The 16221-nt window shown below is 32.9% G+C and overlaps 1 protein-coding gene across 3 annotated transcripts in view; it reads left to right on the top strand.

Moving 5' to 3' along the window:
- Positions 1–4228: 4228 nt before the first annotated feature.
- Positions 4229–16221, top strand: part of LOC106463997 (graves disease carrier protein-like) — a 20673-nt gene continuing 8680 nt past the window's right edge. The window contains exons 1-5 of one of the 3 annotated variants that reach the window (XM_022391651.1): positions 4229–4398; positions 5931–6078; positions 6761–6853; positions 11974–12107; positions 12634–12697. In XM_022391651.1, coding sequence (XP_022247359.1) covers positions 6000–6078; positions 6761–6853; positions 11974–12107; positions 12634–12697 — 370 coding nt within the window. In that variant the 5' untranslated portion in view covers positions 4229–4398; positions 5931–5999. The other 2 variants (XM_022391652.1, XM_013924101.2) reach the window with 2 other exon arrangements.

Raw genomic sequence — 16221 nt, 5'->3', positions numbered from 1 at the left:
TGTTTTAGCGCAAAGCTACACAATGAATTATCTGCGCTCTGTCAACTTCGGGGGATCAAACCCTGAATTTTAGAGTAGTAATTTCTTTAAAAAAATACTAGAATGAAGTAATTAAGTATAAAGTATCATTGGTTATAGATAGAGCTATAAAGCCGGCAAGGAGAGATTAAATACACGGTGATAATGATGACAAAACATGAATGCCAAAGTGATTCTCTTTGTTTCCATGAGTATTCTTAACGCTGAATTATTAAATTATACAATGTATTTAATAATCTTATGAATTATTCATAAGAATAATTTGCCGTATAAATGAGCTCCCCCAGTGGCACAGTGATATGTCTGACAGATAATATTCCCCCAAGGGTTTTGAAGGAGGTTAAGGCCTGGATATATGAGCCACTTGCTGCTATTTTTTGTAAGTTCTTGAATAGTGGGCAAGTGCCAAAGGATTGGAAGTTAGCTAATGCCACTCCTCTTTTCAAGGGGGGTGATAAAATTTGTCTCAGTAATAATAGGCCCGTTAGTCTTACATCAACTGTGGGAAAAGCTTTGGAAAGTCTGATAAAAGATGCTTTGCAATGTCATTTAACATTTAACAAAGTTCATAATTTTATTGGATAGTCACCATGGTTTCACCAAGGAAAAATCTGGCCTAAAAAATAGTTTGACATTCTTTAAAAACGTTTCTGCTTCTGTAGATGAGGGTAAAGGTGTAGATTTAGTGTATCTGGATTTTCTGCTGGGCGATAAGTTAGCAAGTTGGATAAAGAAAGCTGAGGTTTGTTACAAATGGAGTTCAGTCATACTAGATTAATGTTACAATTGGGGTACCTCAGGGCTCAGTCTTATTACCTTTACTGTTTTTGATTTACATCAATAACATAGACGAAGGAATTGTCAGAAATTGCTTAAATTTGCAGATTATATTAATGTATTGGGCGTTACTAGTTGTGAAGAGGATGCTGCTGATTTACAAAACGATTTAGATCATTTAGTGAGTTGGGCAAATAAATGGAAAATGGGGTTTAAGTATAATAGAATACAAGATAATGCATGTGGGTTATCATAATTTGAATTATAAGTATAATTTGGTTGGGAATAACCTCAACATTGTCAAGAAAGAAAGAAATCTTGATGTAATAGTTTATCAGTCTTTTAAGTCATCCAAGCAGTGCCAGCGGTAGGGCAAATAGGATTTCAGGTTGTATCTACAGAAATATTAAATACAAGTCTAAAGAGGCTATAATTTCATTGTATAGGTTAATGGTTAGGTCATATTTAAAGTATTGTGTTCAGTCTTGGGCTCCTTACCTTAGGAAAGACATTGAAATGTTGGAAAAGGTTCAGGGGAGAGTTACTAGAATGGTGCCTGGGATGGAGGGTTTTCATACGAGGTGAGGTTGAAATCTTTCAAATGAGTTAGAGGGGATCTGATTGAGGTTTTTAAGATTGTAAAGGGAATTGATATTGTTGATGCACCATCTTTTTCATACTTAACAGTGAGAATAGTAGGACTAGGCGACACAAATATAAATTTTGGCAGGAGAGGAGTGACCTTCAGTTAAGACAGTTTTATTTTTCTAACAGGGTGGTTAATTGGCCTTTGGAATGGGTTGTCTTCATACGTTGTGAAGGCAGTAAAGTTAAGTGACTTTAAGAAAAAGCTTAGTAAGTATATAAATGATAAGGGCTGGCTTTAAGGTTTTTTAAAAATATATTTATTAATAGTTTTAGTTTGATTGAGTTTAGAGGATGGGACAGCTGAGATGGACCAATAGGTCCCATGTTGTCCCAAAACATTAGATTATGTTATAAATCGGGTTTCGATACCAGTGGTGGGCAGAGCAAGATAACCCACTGTGTAGCTTTGTGCTTAACTACAAACAAATAATCCTTATAAATGAGTTCTTTGGAATAATTCATAACAAATTTGCAGACGTAAAAACTCCTAAGTTTACTACAACTGGGTTTACTCCAAGTTTAATTGAGCTCCGTAACCAACAGCACTTCAAAAGAACTTCATATTTACAGTAAAACGCCAAAAGAACAGGTCTATAAATAAAAGAATTATTCTTTGTAAAGAATGTAGCTTTGCAAAACTTTCTTTCTTGGTTTTGGTCGCCAGCCTAATAAATAGTACAATTCCTATAGGCCTGATTGACTTCTTGTTAGCGAATTATATATTACTTAAAATGTTCCCAATCTGAAATCTTCTCATATTTGTACCTCTCTTCAAATGTTTCTTTTCACATTCAATAAAGTAAATTTGGCACTGGTGATGCGATCTGTCCACTATGAACATGGGATGATCGAAATGTTGTCTTGAGAACATAAGCGTGAGACCATAAAAATGAAGTGAACAGCTAATAAAGACGTTGAAGAAATCTTCTGGTCATCAGAATAGCCCGAATGTAATTGTCAACCATTCTTATCCCTCACACTGAAACGAAGACAGAAACTCATTGAAATAAGAAATGTCTGGAGTCATATATCAATGTATTACTTACAATTTGCTTAAGTGCTGAATACACTCAAGACCTTAACTAAGCCTAAAAAATAGGGTAAAAGTTTGTTTGAGATTGGTTAGACTTAGCTTAAAACTGGAATTAGGGTCAGGGGTGTACGGAATATTCAGCGGCCTCCCCTTTAATATATCAAATAGAAAAGTGTGTTTAATACTTGCTGGGTGTATTTCTCGAAAATGCATGTGTAAATTATGTTTTTAAATTTTTAACACCACCAGAAAATCCTCGTTTTTAGCGTGTCTGAAAATATATTTATTAATATGATTACTATACGTTAACTCAGGAAGGAAGTAATCACAACAATTATGATAACAAGACCGCTCTATTCTTCAAGCCCCCACCCCCCACACTCCCGGGGTAGTCCAGCGGTTAGTCTAAACAATCGGATAAATCTGATTTCAGTACTCGCGGTGGGTACAGTACAGATAACCCATATTATAGCTATCCTACAAACATTACATAAGTCTAAAGTTATCATCTTTCATTTAATTTAGGGTATACCACTGCTAAACCGAACCTGATTTAGGTGAAATCACAAATTGGGGCCATTTCGAATATTGGATTAATGGCAGCTATTCTAAAATTTAAAAACTGTTACGTTCAACTAATTTTACAAATAGACTTGTTGTTGGTTAGTTTTAGAGCAAAGCCACAGTGGGTTATTCTGTTGGGTCCGATACGGGAAATCGAATCCTGGATTTTATCGTTGTAAGTCCCTAAATATACCTCTGTCCCACCGAAGGACATACAAAGAGACATCCTAATATTTAACTTAGCCAGTTTTACAAAATCTTTTGAAATTTGAGCCTATAATGCTGTATTTGGTTTCCATTTTGGATTCGTGCCATTCAATTACAGATGCCAGATTACATTATTAAAATACTTTTAAAAGACTGAAAATAGGCACTGTGTGTGCACTTTTAATCCATTTACGTAAAATGTCAATTAATTGCCGGTCACTTTGGATTTTGGACCTTATATATTGGCCATTATGAATTTTAAAATCTGTTCCATTTATTATTAAATTAATGTGGACACCAGAATGATTACCTCAACCTTTTAATTATATTTTTGATTCAGTTTTTATCTGAAGTTTTCATAACACATGAAAGTAAACACCATAAACGATATTTACTCTATTAGTAAAATGTATTTATTTATGTATTAAAAAATATTTTGATACAATCGTGTTTGCCACTTAGGACAAACGACTCGCAATTTTTGAGTCGAAGGTTCGAATCCCGTCTACGAACATGCTCGCATTTTCAACTGTGAGTGAGGGACGTTATAATGCGACAGTTGATTTCACTATTCGTTGGTAAAGAGTGGCCAAAGAATTGGCGGAGAGTGGTGTTGACTAGTTGCCTGCCCTCTAACAGTGGTGTAGGAAGGAGTTACAAAGTGGTGGAGCTTGGCTAGACACGCAGATTATACAATGAGAGATTGAAAGTATAACGAACTGCTAAAAGCATCACTCCTGCTGCCAAAGGCAGCTAAATCTAGGAGGGTCTGGAGGTATGATCCCCATTAAATAATTAAAATAATATAATTTACAATTGCTATATAAGTCAAATATGTAGAAGCGGGGGTGCTGTAGCTCCCCCGGTTCCGACGCCTCTGTATAATCTATCCCTTCAAAATTAGGGAGATAGCGCAGATCGCCCTCTAGTAGCTTTGCGCGACTTCAAACACAAACAAACAAACGTGTTCGCCAAGCAGGAAGAATCACCCTGAGATAAGCACGTACAAACACCATTTTCCGCTCGGATGCGGTTATCAGAAAAACGAAGACGTCCAAGACGCAGACACTTATAATATTGGTTTTTTTAGGTTTGGTTAATTCAAATGAGTGAAATATAGAAAAAAAAAGGTAAATATTGTTCTACTAGTTTACCTGCAATTGTAACCTTGTTAAATCTGTTAGCCTTCGAGAGTTCTAGTATGAAACAATAGTCACATGTGGTGCTTAATCCTATAACTTATAATTAGCTTCAACTAATGTGTCATTGATACCGATAACTGGTGCGTTTATGTTTTTCTGTGAATAATATTAACCTTTAACAGTACAGTGACGAACATATATGTTAACAAAGATTCTTTAATTTTGCCTTTCGGCAACGTAACCAGCAATAAATGGCAGTGCTAGTGCTACCAACACTCACGCATTAAGTCCGTTTTCACGCTCACACGCATTTGTAAAAATATTTCATATTTTAACCAAATTAGTAGTTTTGACCATTTCTATAACTCGTTGTTGGTCGAGTGCTAGACGCAGGTAAAATTCCCATCATACTGCTCTACTGTGCTTCTATAAAAAAAATTATGGGAGGAGCATTGTTCTCAGACGCCCCCTACAAAGCGATCGCTTTCGGAGCTCACAGTGCTTTATCGCGCGCTAAAACTTTTATTTTTCAAAAGTATCAATCCAACAGATTCATAAATGTTGGCAATCATGACGTAGATTTATATACTAGTACTACTATCAATACAGGCTAAATATGTCTTGTCATATTAGAATTTTGTTTTGTACCTTCCAAATAGATAGAACTTAACGTGAAACATATTTAAGAATAAAAATCACTTTTTATTGCAGTATATAAAAAATGTCAAATTTGTAGTTTGTTCGTGAGACTAGCACAATAAAAACATTATTTTCGTATTCACACTACAAAGTTCGTATTCTGTTTACCATATAGATAATGTTTCAAAACTAGCTCTGGCTATTTAGTCAATTTATAGCCGGCGACGGTTATCAAGCCTACAAGCTAAAGATTTATCGCTGGCAGTGTTAATTCTCTCGCCCTCGTGTTACTCACTTGAGGTCTTCACTAAAGTTAAATAATAAAAAATTTGCTCACCGCTAATGGTATTTATGAGAAGACAAGTTTTTAATTTTTTTTATTTAGTTTTATGACGTCATGAGGGTATGTTACACACCTGACTGTTTTCTTTTACGGACAGTTATTCGAAGTCTTTTAGTTTCAGTAAAAATTGCACTTAACTTAAGGCAGGTACTACTCTGTACTCAGGTGAATGAACTCGGGGGGAAGGTTAGGGGAAGAGCACACAGAACAAGTTTTAGAGATGGGCTGGTAATCTTGGAATGAAAAATATTTTGTTTGACTCATAAACTGTTGACGTGGCTTTTAGTTTTGACTTACCGGTGTGCATCAACTTCAACTCAAGTGACAGCGCCCTGTATTCTGTTGTTTTGGTTTGTTCTTTGAGAAGGTATATTGAATTATAATCTATGAACTCTCAGCAAACAGACAAATTGTATTGAATAGTAATAATCCTGTAAAATCTCATATATGATACTATTGCTTATAGTTATACTTCATTCTTGACTTTTTATTTGTGTTTGGCTAAAACGATATATTTTTTTCATTATTATGACTGTAGTTGAAGAACATATTTCTGATTGGGTTAACAATTCTCATTTGAAACAAACAACAGAAAGAGTGAGAAAAAATGGCTTTAAGAGAAAAAAGTAAAGCAACAGATACAAGCAAGTCACTAAATTTCTTGGTAAAGTCATTTCTCGCAGGTGGTAAGTTGACTACAATATTTCTTTCAACCTTATATGATGCAATAAATAATAACTGAAAATTTGTATTAAATCTGTACATATAGGTAAGACTTTCTGTTAGGTATTTTATTTGTAATTACATAGCATGGTCATGATCTCTACTGTTAAATTCAAAATAAAAAATTCACATGATAAATTTAAGAAAACTCAGAAATATGAATTAATAAAACTGGCTTCCAACAGAAAGGGATGAACTGATGTATCAGTAAACAAAATATTTGAAGTAATACTTGTAATTAGAAGATATTCTATGACTTGCATTTAATAAAACCAGCAGATTTTTGCTACAACAGTACAAGTCATAATTCTTGATTTGTAGTCAAGAGTTTAAAATAACATATTCAATAACCTTTGTTAACCTTGGTAGTTGGAACAAATTAAAGTCTGAACTTTAATCTTTAAGAAAGAAGTATTTGTATGTACATGACAAATAAAAGTTAAAATGTCATAATCTGCAAATTAAGAACATAATGTGAGAACAGCTATTTACCCTTTAATGTTTCTACATTTTTACATATGCGATGCAAGTTAAATAGTTAATGTTTTGTCTTAACATGAGTAATAATAATAAAAGGAAAGTAAGAAATTAGTGATTATCCTATTATTGTATTTTGATGCTTTAAGTTTTGTTTTAACAATTAAGGAGTAGCAGGAATGTGCTCAAAGACAGCAGTTGCTCCATTAGACAGGATTAAGATTCTTTTACAAGCTCACAACAATTATTATAAGCATCTAGGTAAGCAATATTTTTTTAATTATTGGTCTAATTTGTAAAACTATTCATAAAACATAACGTAATTTCTTAATGAAAAGCTAAGGATAGTTTACAAAAGCTTTATAATTTGGTGCTTGCTTTAGTTCTGTTTGTAAGTTCTTTACCTTAACAAGATAGTTATGATGAAAAATATAGAAATCTGTAAAATAAGATTAATGATGTAATCAGTAGAAACAAGTTTGTTATTATGGAGAATTCAATCATATATGTGTATGACTGTGTCATGATCTTAGCACCTGTGTATAATGTAGTTTTAGTTTTATCATTTAAACACTGAGTTAAATTGAAGTTTTTCCCATCATATTTTGCAAGGTGTCCGATATTTTTAAGAAATAAAATTGCTGTTTCTTAAATTTACTAATACTAGTTCAGCTAAATAATGATAATGTAACAGGCCTGTAAAAACTAAGATTTTTATCTTGCCATTTTTGTAAGCTTACCTCCATTTTATGGTACAGTAATACATTTTTAGTCTATTTAACTAAAATAGATTGTTAATTAATATAATTAATGCACAAAACTAATAACAGAATAATATTGAAAATTGGAAACACTTGTGATTTTTCTAGTATCAAAATATACCTGTAGTAATCTAAGTAGTTTTGTTGCATGTTCAGTACATTAGTCCCTCTCATCTTGTACTACCTTTCTGTTAGTATTACATATAGTAGGCCTACTGCTATTAGTAGGCATAAAGCATTTAAATTTTAATGTAACTTTTTTCTCCTTATTTGGGGATTTCTAATAGTAATGTTACATTTAAACAAGGATTTGTGTACGATTGTTAACAAAATTCTAATGCTCTAAAAGGAGTGTTTAGCTGTGGTGAAAAGAACAAATACAATTCTAGGTCCTAGTTTCTTAAAGAACAAGAAGGTTTTTGCTGTTTTGTGTTCTGGTGAGATAGTAGCTAGAGTTCTTTGTGTGGATTTGGTTCTCATACTAAGAGAGAGAATATTGAAAGAGAGTACAGAGACAGGATATTATAATGATAATTAGTTAAGTAATACGAGCCATGAAAAGAGGCTTAGACTTGTTTTCTTTTGAGTGTAGAATAATGAAAAGGTATTGATACTGGATGTTCAAAATTATTTAGGTTTGTACATTCTTCTTATGAGATATCTGTGTGATGGAGTAAACAGTTGAAAACACAAACTTGAATATGACTGATGATAAGTTTAACTTTGGAATCCTAGTTGCAAACACGTTTTTCAAGATAATTTATTTTTCATAAAGTTATGAACTTGTAGATTATTTAGCCTGGTGATGCAATTTTTAAAATTTGAACTCTTTTAATATTTTTTTGGATAAAAAAGAGGAAAACATATTTTCAAATTAATATATTTTTTGCTAAGGCTATAAGCTTGTGGATTGGTTTGTCTGTTGATGCAATTTTTGCTGTTAGTTTGATTTGTTTGTTTTGAATTTTGTGCAAAGTTACACAAGGGCTATCTGCACTAGCCATCCCTATTTATCAGTGAAAGACTAGAAGGAAGGCAGCTAGTCATCACCACCCACTGCCACAATTAGTTTGAATTATTTTCAATATTTTGTTAAAAAAAGAAGACAAACAAATTATTCTGTGGTTTGGGGTTGACATTAGTGGGTCAAATAGCCTTCTGTCCCTGCATTTTCTTTCATATTTGAAGCTTAGGAAAGTAATAAATTGTATTTGAGCTAGGAGGGAATGTTGTAAGCTATATTTTTGATGTTGTAATTTAAATGTTAATTATAGAGCCCATGATGTTAAGATAAAGCAAGTCCTAGAAAATCTAGAATATTCAGGAATTTTAGTGACTAAAAGACTTTGCAAAGTGTCTAGAAATTAGGCTCCAGATATAAATACAAGTAGGCAGTTAATTCAAGTGTAATGAATAGTCGATCAAGTAACTGAATATTTGCGATAACTAACACTGATGCAAATATTTCAATTACATGATTGACTAGTCATGAAATTGTATGAGTAAGGGTATTTTTTATGTTACTTATGGTATTTTTGTATGAGAGTCATTTGTAAAGTTATTTAAGCTTACTAGATATAATAAATGTACAATCTTGTAGAAATATTAAGGAAGAAATAAACTAATTTGTTTTCTCATTAAGTGGACTAGATTTAGCCATATTTTTATCTAATAATTTAAAAGAACCCACTTAACAAAAGAATGATGCTAAAACAGTGGTGTCAGAAGTGAGATTATTTTGATGAAAACAAAATATAACTTGATTCAATTTCAACAAATTGACATGGCAACTAGATCCAAAAATGAGATCAAAGCACTACTAGAGATGATGAAAGTATTAAGAGTACCAAGAAGAATGAGGCAGAAAATCAAAAGAAGGCTAAGGAGAAATTTACAGAAAACTGAAAGATGATCACTAGGTAAGAGACAGAAATTTAAGAGAGGAGTTAAAAGAAAGAGATGTAATATTTAAAGACGAATTAAAATAAGAAATATATCTGATTGAAGACCAGATTGTTGAAGCTGTAGGGGTTGTACAGAGGGGTTACAACAACAAGTTTTAAGAAATGCAGAAGGACATCAAAGAAGTACAAAAAGACAACAAGAAGTACAGAAAGACATCAGTGAAGTATAAAAGAACATCAGTGACAGAATAAAGTTTAAATCCACTACAACTTCTTCTGATCTGGCTCAAGAATTCCAACCTGAAACACCATCTACTACAAAATATGGAATAAGAGAGCTTATTGGTCTACCCTTATTACCACTACTGCTGTGTCGTCTATTACTGAAGTACCTTCCATAATTACACCAGCCATGACATTACCATGTCAATTCCAGATTTTTGCATGCCATTTTAACATCATCCAGTCGAGAGACCAACAGATTATGAAGGGAAGGTCCCATGGGAGTTATACCAGACTCAGATTGAAATCATTTCTAAACTGAACAAATAGAATAATGAACAGCAAGCTATTCGTCTTGCTGCCCATTTACAAGGACCAGCTTTGACGACATTAAGTAACCTTTGAGTTGAGAACTGTAACAATTATCTAGCATTGATAGCCACCTCATCCAACAGGTTTGTAGTGGCACAACAAAAAGAAGTATCCAGAGCAAAGTTCCAGAACAGAATATGGAGGAAAGAGAAGAACTTAGCTGAGCTTTTAGTGAATATGGAAAGACTTGCACAATTATCTTACCCAGACACTTTTTATGAAATGATGAATTTATTAACACATAACCATAAATGCCGTAATAGATGAGAATATGTGAATTACACTGAAGAAAACTAGGTATACATCCTTAAAAAATTCTGTAGTTTGCAATGGAACTAAAATCCATTGCATTGTGAATAAACTATTAAAGATGTGTGATTTGAAGGTTTGTATTGTGAGGAACTGTAGATTAAAGCCTATATGGAATAAGAACTCCTCCCAGAGGACACTAGAAAGGCAGAAATATTATAATTTGAGAAATATGGCCATTATAATCAAGACTATAAAGAATCAACAGCTGTTATTAAGCCACAGAAACTACCCTGAGGATGTACCTTTGAGCCCATTCAAATAACAGGAACAACAAAGAGCTAATTAGGCATAAATTAGACATGAACTATCTGGGTGTATGGGACAAAGTTTAGCTAAGAATACTACATTTACCCTCAAGTGAGAAAAAAAGTTCATTATTTGAGGAAAATTGTCTGCAAGTCTACAGTTTTATTGATGGAAAACCTTGCAATTTGTTGATCAACACTGGTTCTACAACTATAGTTGTTCAACCTAAGTTGTTAATTGCAGATGAGAAATTGCCTCCAGAGATGAAGAAAGAAAAGATTGATGTGAACAGTAAGTGATCTTAAAGTTCCAGCAAGAGGAAACTTTAAATTTATCCTTAATGTTGGAAGCTTCTCTACACATGATGCATGGGTAATTGACATTGGGGATGCATGAATATTGGGAAATGACTTCATGTGGAGTCACGTATGCAAGTTTAGGCTTCCTTAGATAGCTTCACAGTCTATGACCAGGAAATTCTTACGATACCACACAACAATTACTACACTAGAGGTTGAACTTCCAGTGAAAACAGGGAAGGTAATCATTGTACCACCAAGAAGTTTTATTAGCAATAATTCTTCATCTAGTGACAGGGGTGCAATGTAACCAAATACTCCATCATATCCTGAGGAATTGGTGGTTGAAAGAGCTCTCACAAATGTGAAGAATAAAGATGTTGTACATGACTTTACCCAGGAAAAGTTAGGTCAGCTTGTTATAAAATTACTATAATGATAATGTTGATAAAACCATATTTCATCAATGTAACATGGTATGACAGAACAACTGTTGTTGCAAGAGAGAGGAAAAACTCCAAAGTTAAGTAGGTGTTTGGAAGGGTCACATATACTGAGAAGAATTGGTGATGTGGACTGCAAGATTTAGAACAATAGGTGATCCAAGTTAAAGGTTATTCACTGTGCTCACTTTTGTAAGTATGTTGGTGAGAGATCTACCAACTGGGTAACTCCAGTGAAAAATCTGTGAATGGAAATTTAGTCTGCTGAGAAGCCCGGGGATTATGTCGAGACCACTTTTAGAGGATCAACAAGGATAGAGTTAACAGTGGCTTTATTTGATCAGTTACCTAGGCTGAACTTCCCCAGTGACTACAAGGAACAAGAGGCTATCTCATCTATATACTATGGGCCTCAGAAGAGAAAACCACCAAAAAGACTTGGTAAATGTTCAATGTAGTGTTTTATTTTTGTATCAGGATTGTTCAAGGGACTTTGCAATCCAGGAAGGGGCAGTGTTTATAAGCTATATTTTTAATGTTGTAATTTTGATGATGTTAAGACCAAATAAATTCTAGAATACATAGAATATTTGGTAACTGAGAGACCTTGCAAAGTATTTTAAAAACAAGACTACAGATATAAATATGAGTAGACAGTTCAGGTGTGATGAGTAGTGATTGAGTATTAAGTCAGTTTTAATTTGCTATCATTACATGTACTAGACTTGGCCTTATTTTCATCTAATGATTTAAAAGAGCCCATTTAACAAAAGAACAATGTTACATCAATAATATTGTTATAGGAATTTTTAAATTTTTCAGGTGTTTTTTCTGGACTTCAAGGAATCGTAAAGAATGAACATTTAATTGGACTGTACAAAGGAAATGGAGCTCAGATGGTGAGAGTTTTCCCTTATGCTGCTGTCCAGTTTTTGTCCTTTGAAATCTACAAAAAGGTGAGAGAACTGAGCCTAGTTTTATACTTGTATAATTTTTTTCTTTTGTCAGAAAACATGTTTAAAGATTCTACCAAAATAAACCAAGCTTCCATTTTTAATTATATTGTATCTTATATATAACATAATACACAGCTGTTTTTCATAAAAAAAAATTAAAAAGGACTACATGATTATGCTCCAATGAAAATATCAATGAAACAACTTAGATTATTATCAGTTAAGTATGTCAGTTTAACTTAATCTTTGTATAAAATGATCCATTGTATGTTACATTAAACATACGTATCTTGTGAAATTGTTAACCCTAATAACTGAAATTGTTAAGCCTAATAACTAATCGGATCATCAAGGGCACTTACTTCACCCAGGCCTTATACATATTCTCCGATATATTTTATTCTTAAAACTTGATCCACTTTACTTAAATTTTTTTTAGTTAAGCAATACAAGAGAAAATTCTTTCTAGAGCCATTTAATATTTTTAAAAGAAAAGTTGATCAGAATTATACTTTCCCTCTTCCAGTCACTTCATAAATCTCTAGGACACGCATCTCATTTCAGCAAGTTTGTTGCAGGATCCATGGCAGGTAATCTCTTTTCTATCCTTTTATATATATATATATGCTGATTTCAATTACAATTACCCTCAGTGTATATAGCCACTCTCACATTGATACATTTGTTTCACTTGCTTATATTAATTTTGAGTTTTCGTATATTGCATAGGCATGTGAACTTGAGCATATGAATGTAAAAGAACCATATTGACAGAAGTCTATATTCAGCCCTTGAAGGATCATCATCCACCCATTTAAAAAAAACAGTCAACCTAAACTAAATTTGGATTTTCATATCTATCTGTCCAAACAATGTCTAGTTTTGAGCTTTCAAAGTTTAAAAATTCTATTCTCTAAACGCCTAGCTCCAACTTAACCATTTTATTACTCAGATGGATTTGCCATAAGCAATTTTTCAAATCCCTTATGAATTTAAACGTTAATTACCTTTCATCATTTTTTACATACTAGAGAAAATAAATACGTTCTGTAATAAGAAGACCAAAACTTCATATCTTATACTAAATGAAGCCTCACCAAAATTGTATATCAAGGCTATAACACACTAAAAATGGTGTGTGTGTGTGTCTATATGCAGTTAGATACTCTTATGAATAATCAATAAGGAACTTAGAACCATGTTTTATGCAAACTACATGTATAATTTATGTTCAGTGAAAGTTAAGTAGAAATTGTGACTTACTAACTTTCTTAAAATTATTTGATAATATCACTGTTATGTAATATTAGCAGAATAATGAATGTTGCTTATAGTATTAAAGTAAAATCATTATCAATTGTTTGAAATAAGGCAACATTAATTTTATAACTACGTATAAGCAACTTTGCACATCAGCAATACACCTTAGATAAGATGTTACGTGTGATATGCTATATTATTACATAAACTGTAATAGTATCACTATTATGTAAGCACTACTGTTGAAAAACTGCCTGTCGATGGACATTAATTATGAATTATATATCACTTTATACAAAAAGTATACACGCAGTAGAGATTGAGTACATCATATAAAAACTATAACCACATCTTTGCAATCCATGTTGCCGTGTTTAGTCATGCTCTGTCTGACGACTGCTCATCTGGACATAGTTTCCATTGCAAAAGACTCTGTTGTGAGGTTGTCTTGTCCAAAGCACCCTCCTCCACTGTCAGGTGGCACTGAAGTAATATCTGATTTGTTTTCTCTTGTCAACAGAAACCAGTGGACAATGTTTGAATAGTAATTACATACTAAGTGTCACTAATTTGGAAAGTTTGATCTCTTGATATTGTTACGACAGTGGGGTCACGTGACGAGTATTCTAGAAGATTCGCTAGTGTGTTACGACAGCGAGGGTCACGTGACGAGTATTCTAGAAGATTTGCTATTGTGTTATGACAGCGGAAGTCAAGTGACGCTGGTAGCACGTGTTGAGAGTCTTAGAAGTTTCTAGAACAGGCAGTATTATCGTATATAAGTGCGCTAGACAGTGAGAGAGACAGACGAGGCAGAGACGAAGCAGGCAGAGAGAGAGAAAGACAGCGATTACGGTCGGCGGGAACTGAGGATAGCAGACACAGTGATCGGAACTATAGTTGGCGGGGATGGACAATTAAGTCTAAGTGCGATAGAAAGTGAGTGAATTGTTGTGAACTATAGTGTGTGTAACTGTGAAAATTAAGTGCATTACAAAGTTGTATTGAGGAAGAATAAACAAGTTTTATAAAAAAAGGACTTGTATCTTAGAAGAATTAACAAACAAACATACAGAGACGTAACAATATGTATAATGACAAAAGTCATTGTTTTACAGAAACAACCACCACTAAAACATTATACTTAGTAACTCCTACCATGCATTGGAGCAGACCATTATCGTGGAGTATAAGGGGTATGGTAGTGGCTGCATTGCTTCAGTAAAAATGTACTGAACACTTAGTGTGCAAGATGTAGGAAAAGTGTTATAGTAGAGTAAGTGTAAAATATAAAATATATGCTAACACTAATAATTTTAATGTTGAAAAAGGAGCAAAGGTGCAATTCTACACTTCTCTTCCTTAGGCATATGTTTAATTAATCAATAATGTTGTTTAAAAAAACGTGACTAAAGATAACACTCTCTCTCTTAAATTTTTCACTATACTTGAAGGTCCGTATTTTATTTTCTAATCAAACTGTTAGTGTTACTCCATTCTGTTTAGCTGTTTATTTATTACTATGTTTATTAGGTGCGTTTATAAACAACAATTTAATGTTAAAAAGTCAATCACCTGTTAACCTGCTTGGAATGGCGACTGTTAAATATAGATTTTTTTTTTTTGCTTAAATTGGCTGCTGTTATTGTAATTGGCTACAAATACGGTGATCTTGCAATGCAAGTTTACTTTATGTAGTTATATGGGTATCACATGTTACATCAATTTTTATTTAATGTATAAAAACATAATTACTGTTGTGTATAACACATTTTTTAAACAACATGTGAATGTTTTCAGTTATATGTATTACCTGTAAAATAAAAGTCTTCAATCAAATATAAAACAGTAGTTATGATGATTTTATCAGTAAATTATGTTAACTAGTACAACCAAACGTTGGAACATCCAATCTTTGAGATTTAATTAGAAACAAATATTTTATGATACAGAGGTCGTGTCACAAATAACTTTTGTTTATCATCTAGAGCAGTGTTACCCAACCTGGGCGGTACCGCCCCTTAGTGGGCAGTAAGTTTGAGGGGGGTGTCGGGGGGGACAGAAAAGTTTTCAGGGTTTCAAAGTTATATTTGTTAAAATTAAACCATAAGAATTGACTATTATTGCCTTACAATTTTCATTTTAGTTAAATATTTTAATGGTCTAAACATTTATTAGAAGAGGGCATGAGTGCTCATTGTTTACTGTTGCAGCAAAAAAGCTTGGGAAACACTGATCTAGCTAGAGTGATGCAGTAAAGGTAGTTTAACAAAATACAGCACTTAAGGGAAACAAGATCTGGTTTTCGACTCCTTGCCATCTTTTTTATGTCATCAAGGTTAAAGGCACAGTCAGTAAAGAAAGTATCCACTTTCTGAAAAGGAATGAGCTAGTTGGGTAGTAAATTAACGTAAGCTTGTGAATAGAGAAAACATGAGAGAGGTCAATTTTACAACTGTAAGGAACTTTGATGTAAGAGCAGAAAAAAATTCTTTTCAAATAGTGGATAAAAAAAATTCACATTAAACAAAAACTTCTATGTTGTTTAATAAGAATTTCAATTTTGGATTGTTTCTTTAACTGTTTATTCACAATTACATTATATAAAATTTAAAACACATTCTATCATCCTTAACTCTCTTTCTTTCTCTTTGTATACGTATATACGTATGTATAACATTTTACTCGTTTTATTAAAAAATAACATCTTTAGATAGAATATATGCAGATTCAGAATAGTTAAATATTAGGTTTTTAAACTGCAACACATGTGCTAATCACACCCAAACTGAGGCTACATTAAACTCTACATTTAAATATTTATCTAGATATCTGTACATAAACTGATATTACA

The sequence above is a fragment of the Limulus polyphemus genome, unplaced genomic scaffold (genome assembly GCF_000517525.1).
Source record: "Limulus polyphemus unplaced genomic scaffold, Limulus_polyphemus-2.1.2 Scaffold1536, whole genome shotgun sequence".
NCBI lineage: Eukaryota > Metazoa > Arthropoda > Merostomata > Xiphosura > Limulidae > Limulus > Limulus polyphemus.
The sequence above is the reverse complement of the archived record's forward strand: the minus strand, read 5'-3'. Positions and strand labels throughout refer to the sequence as shown.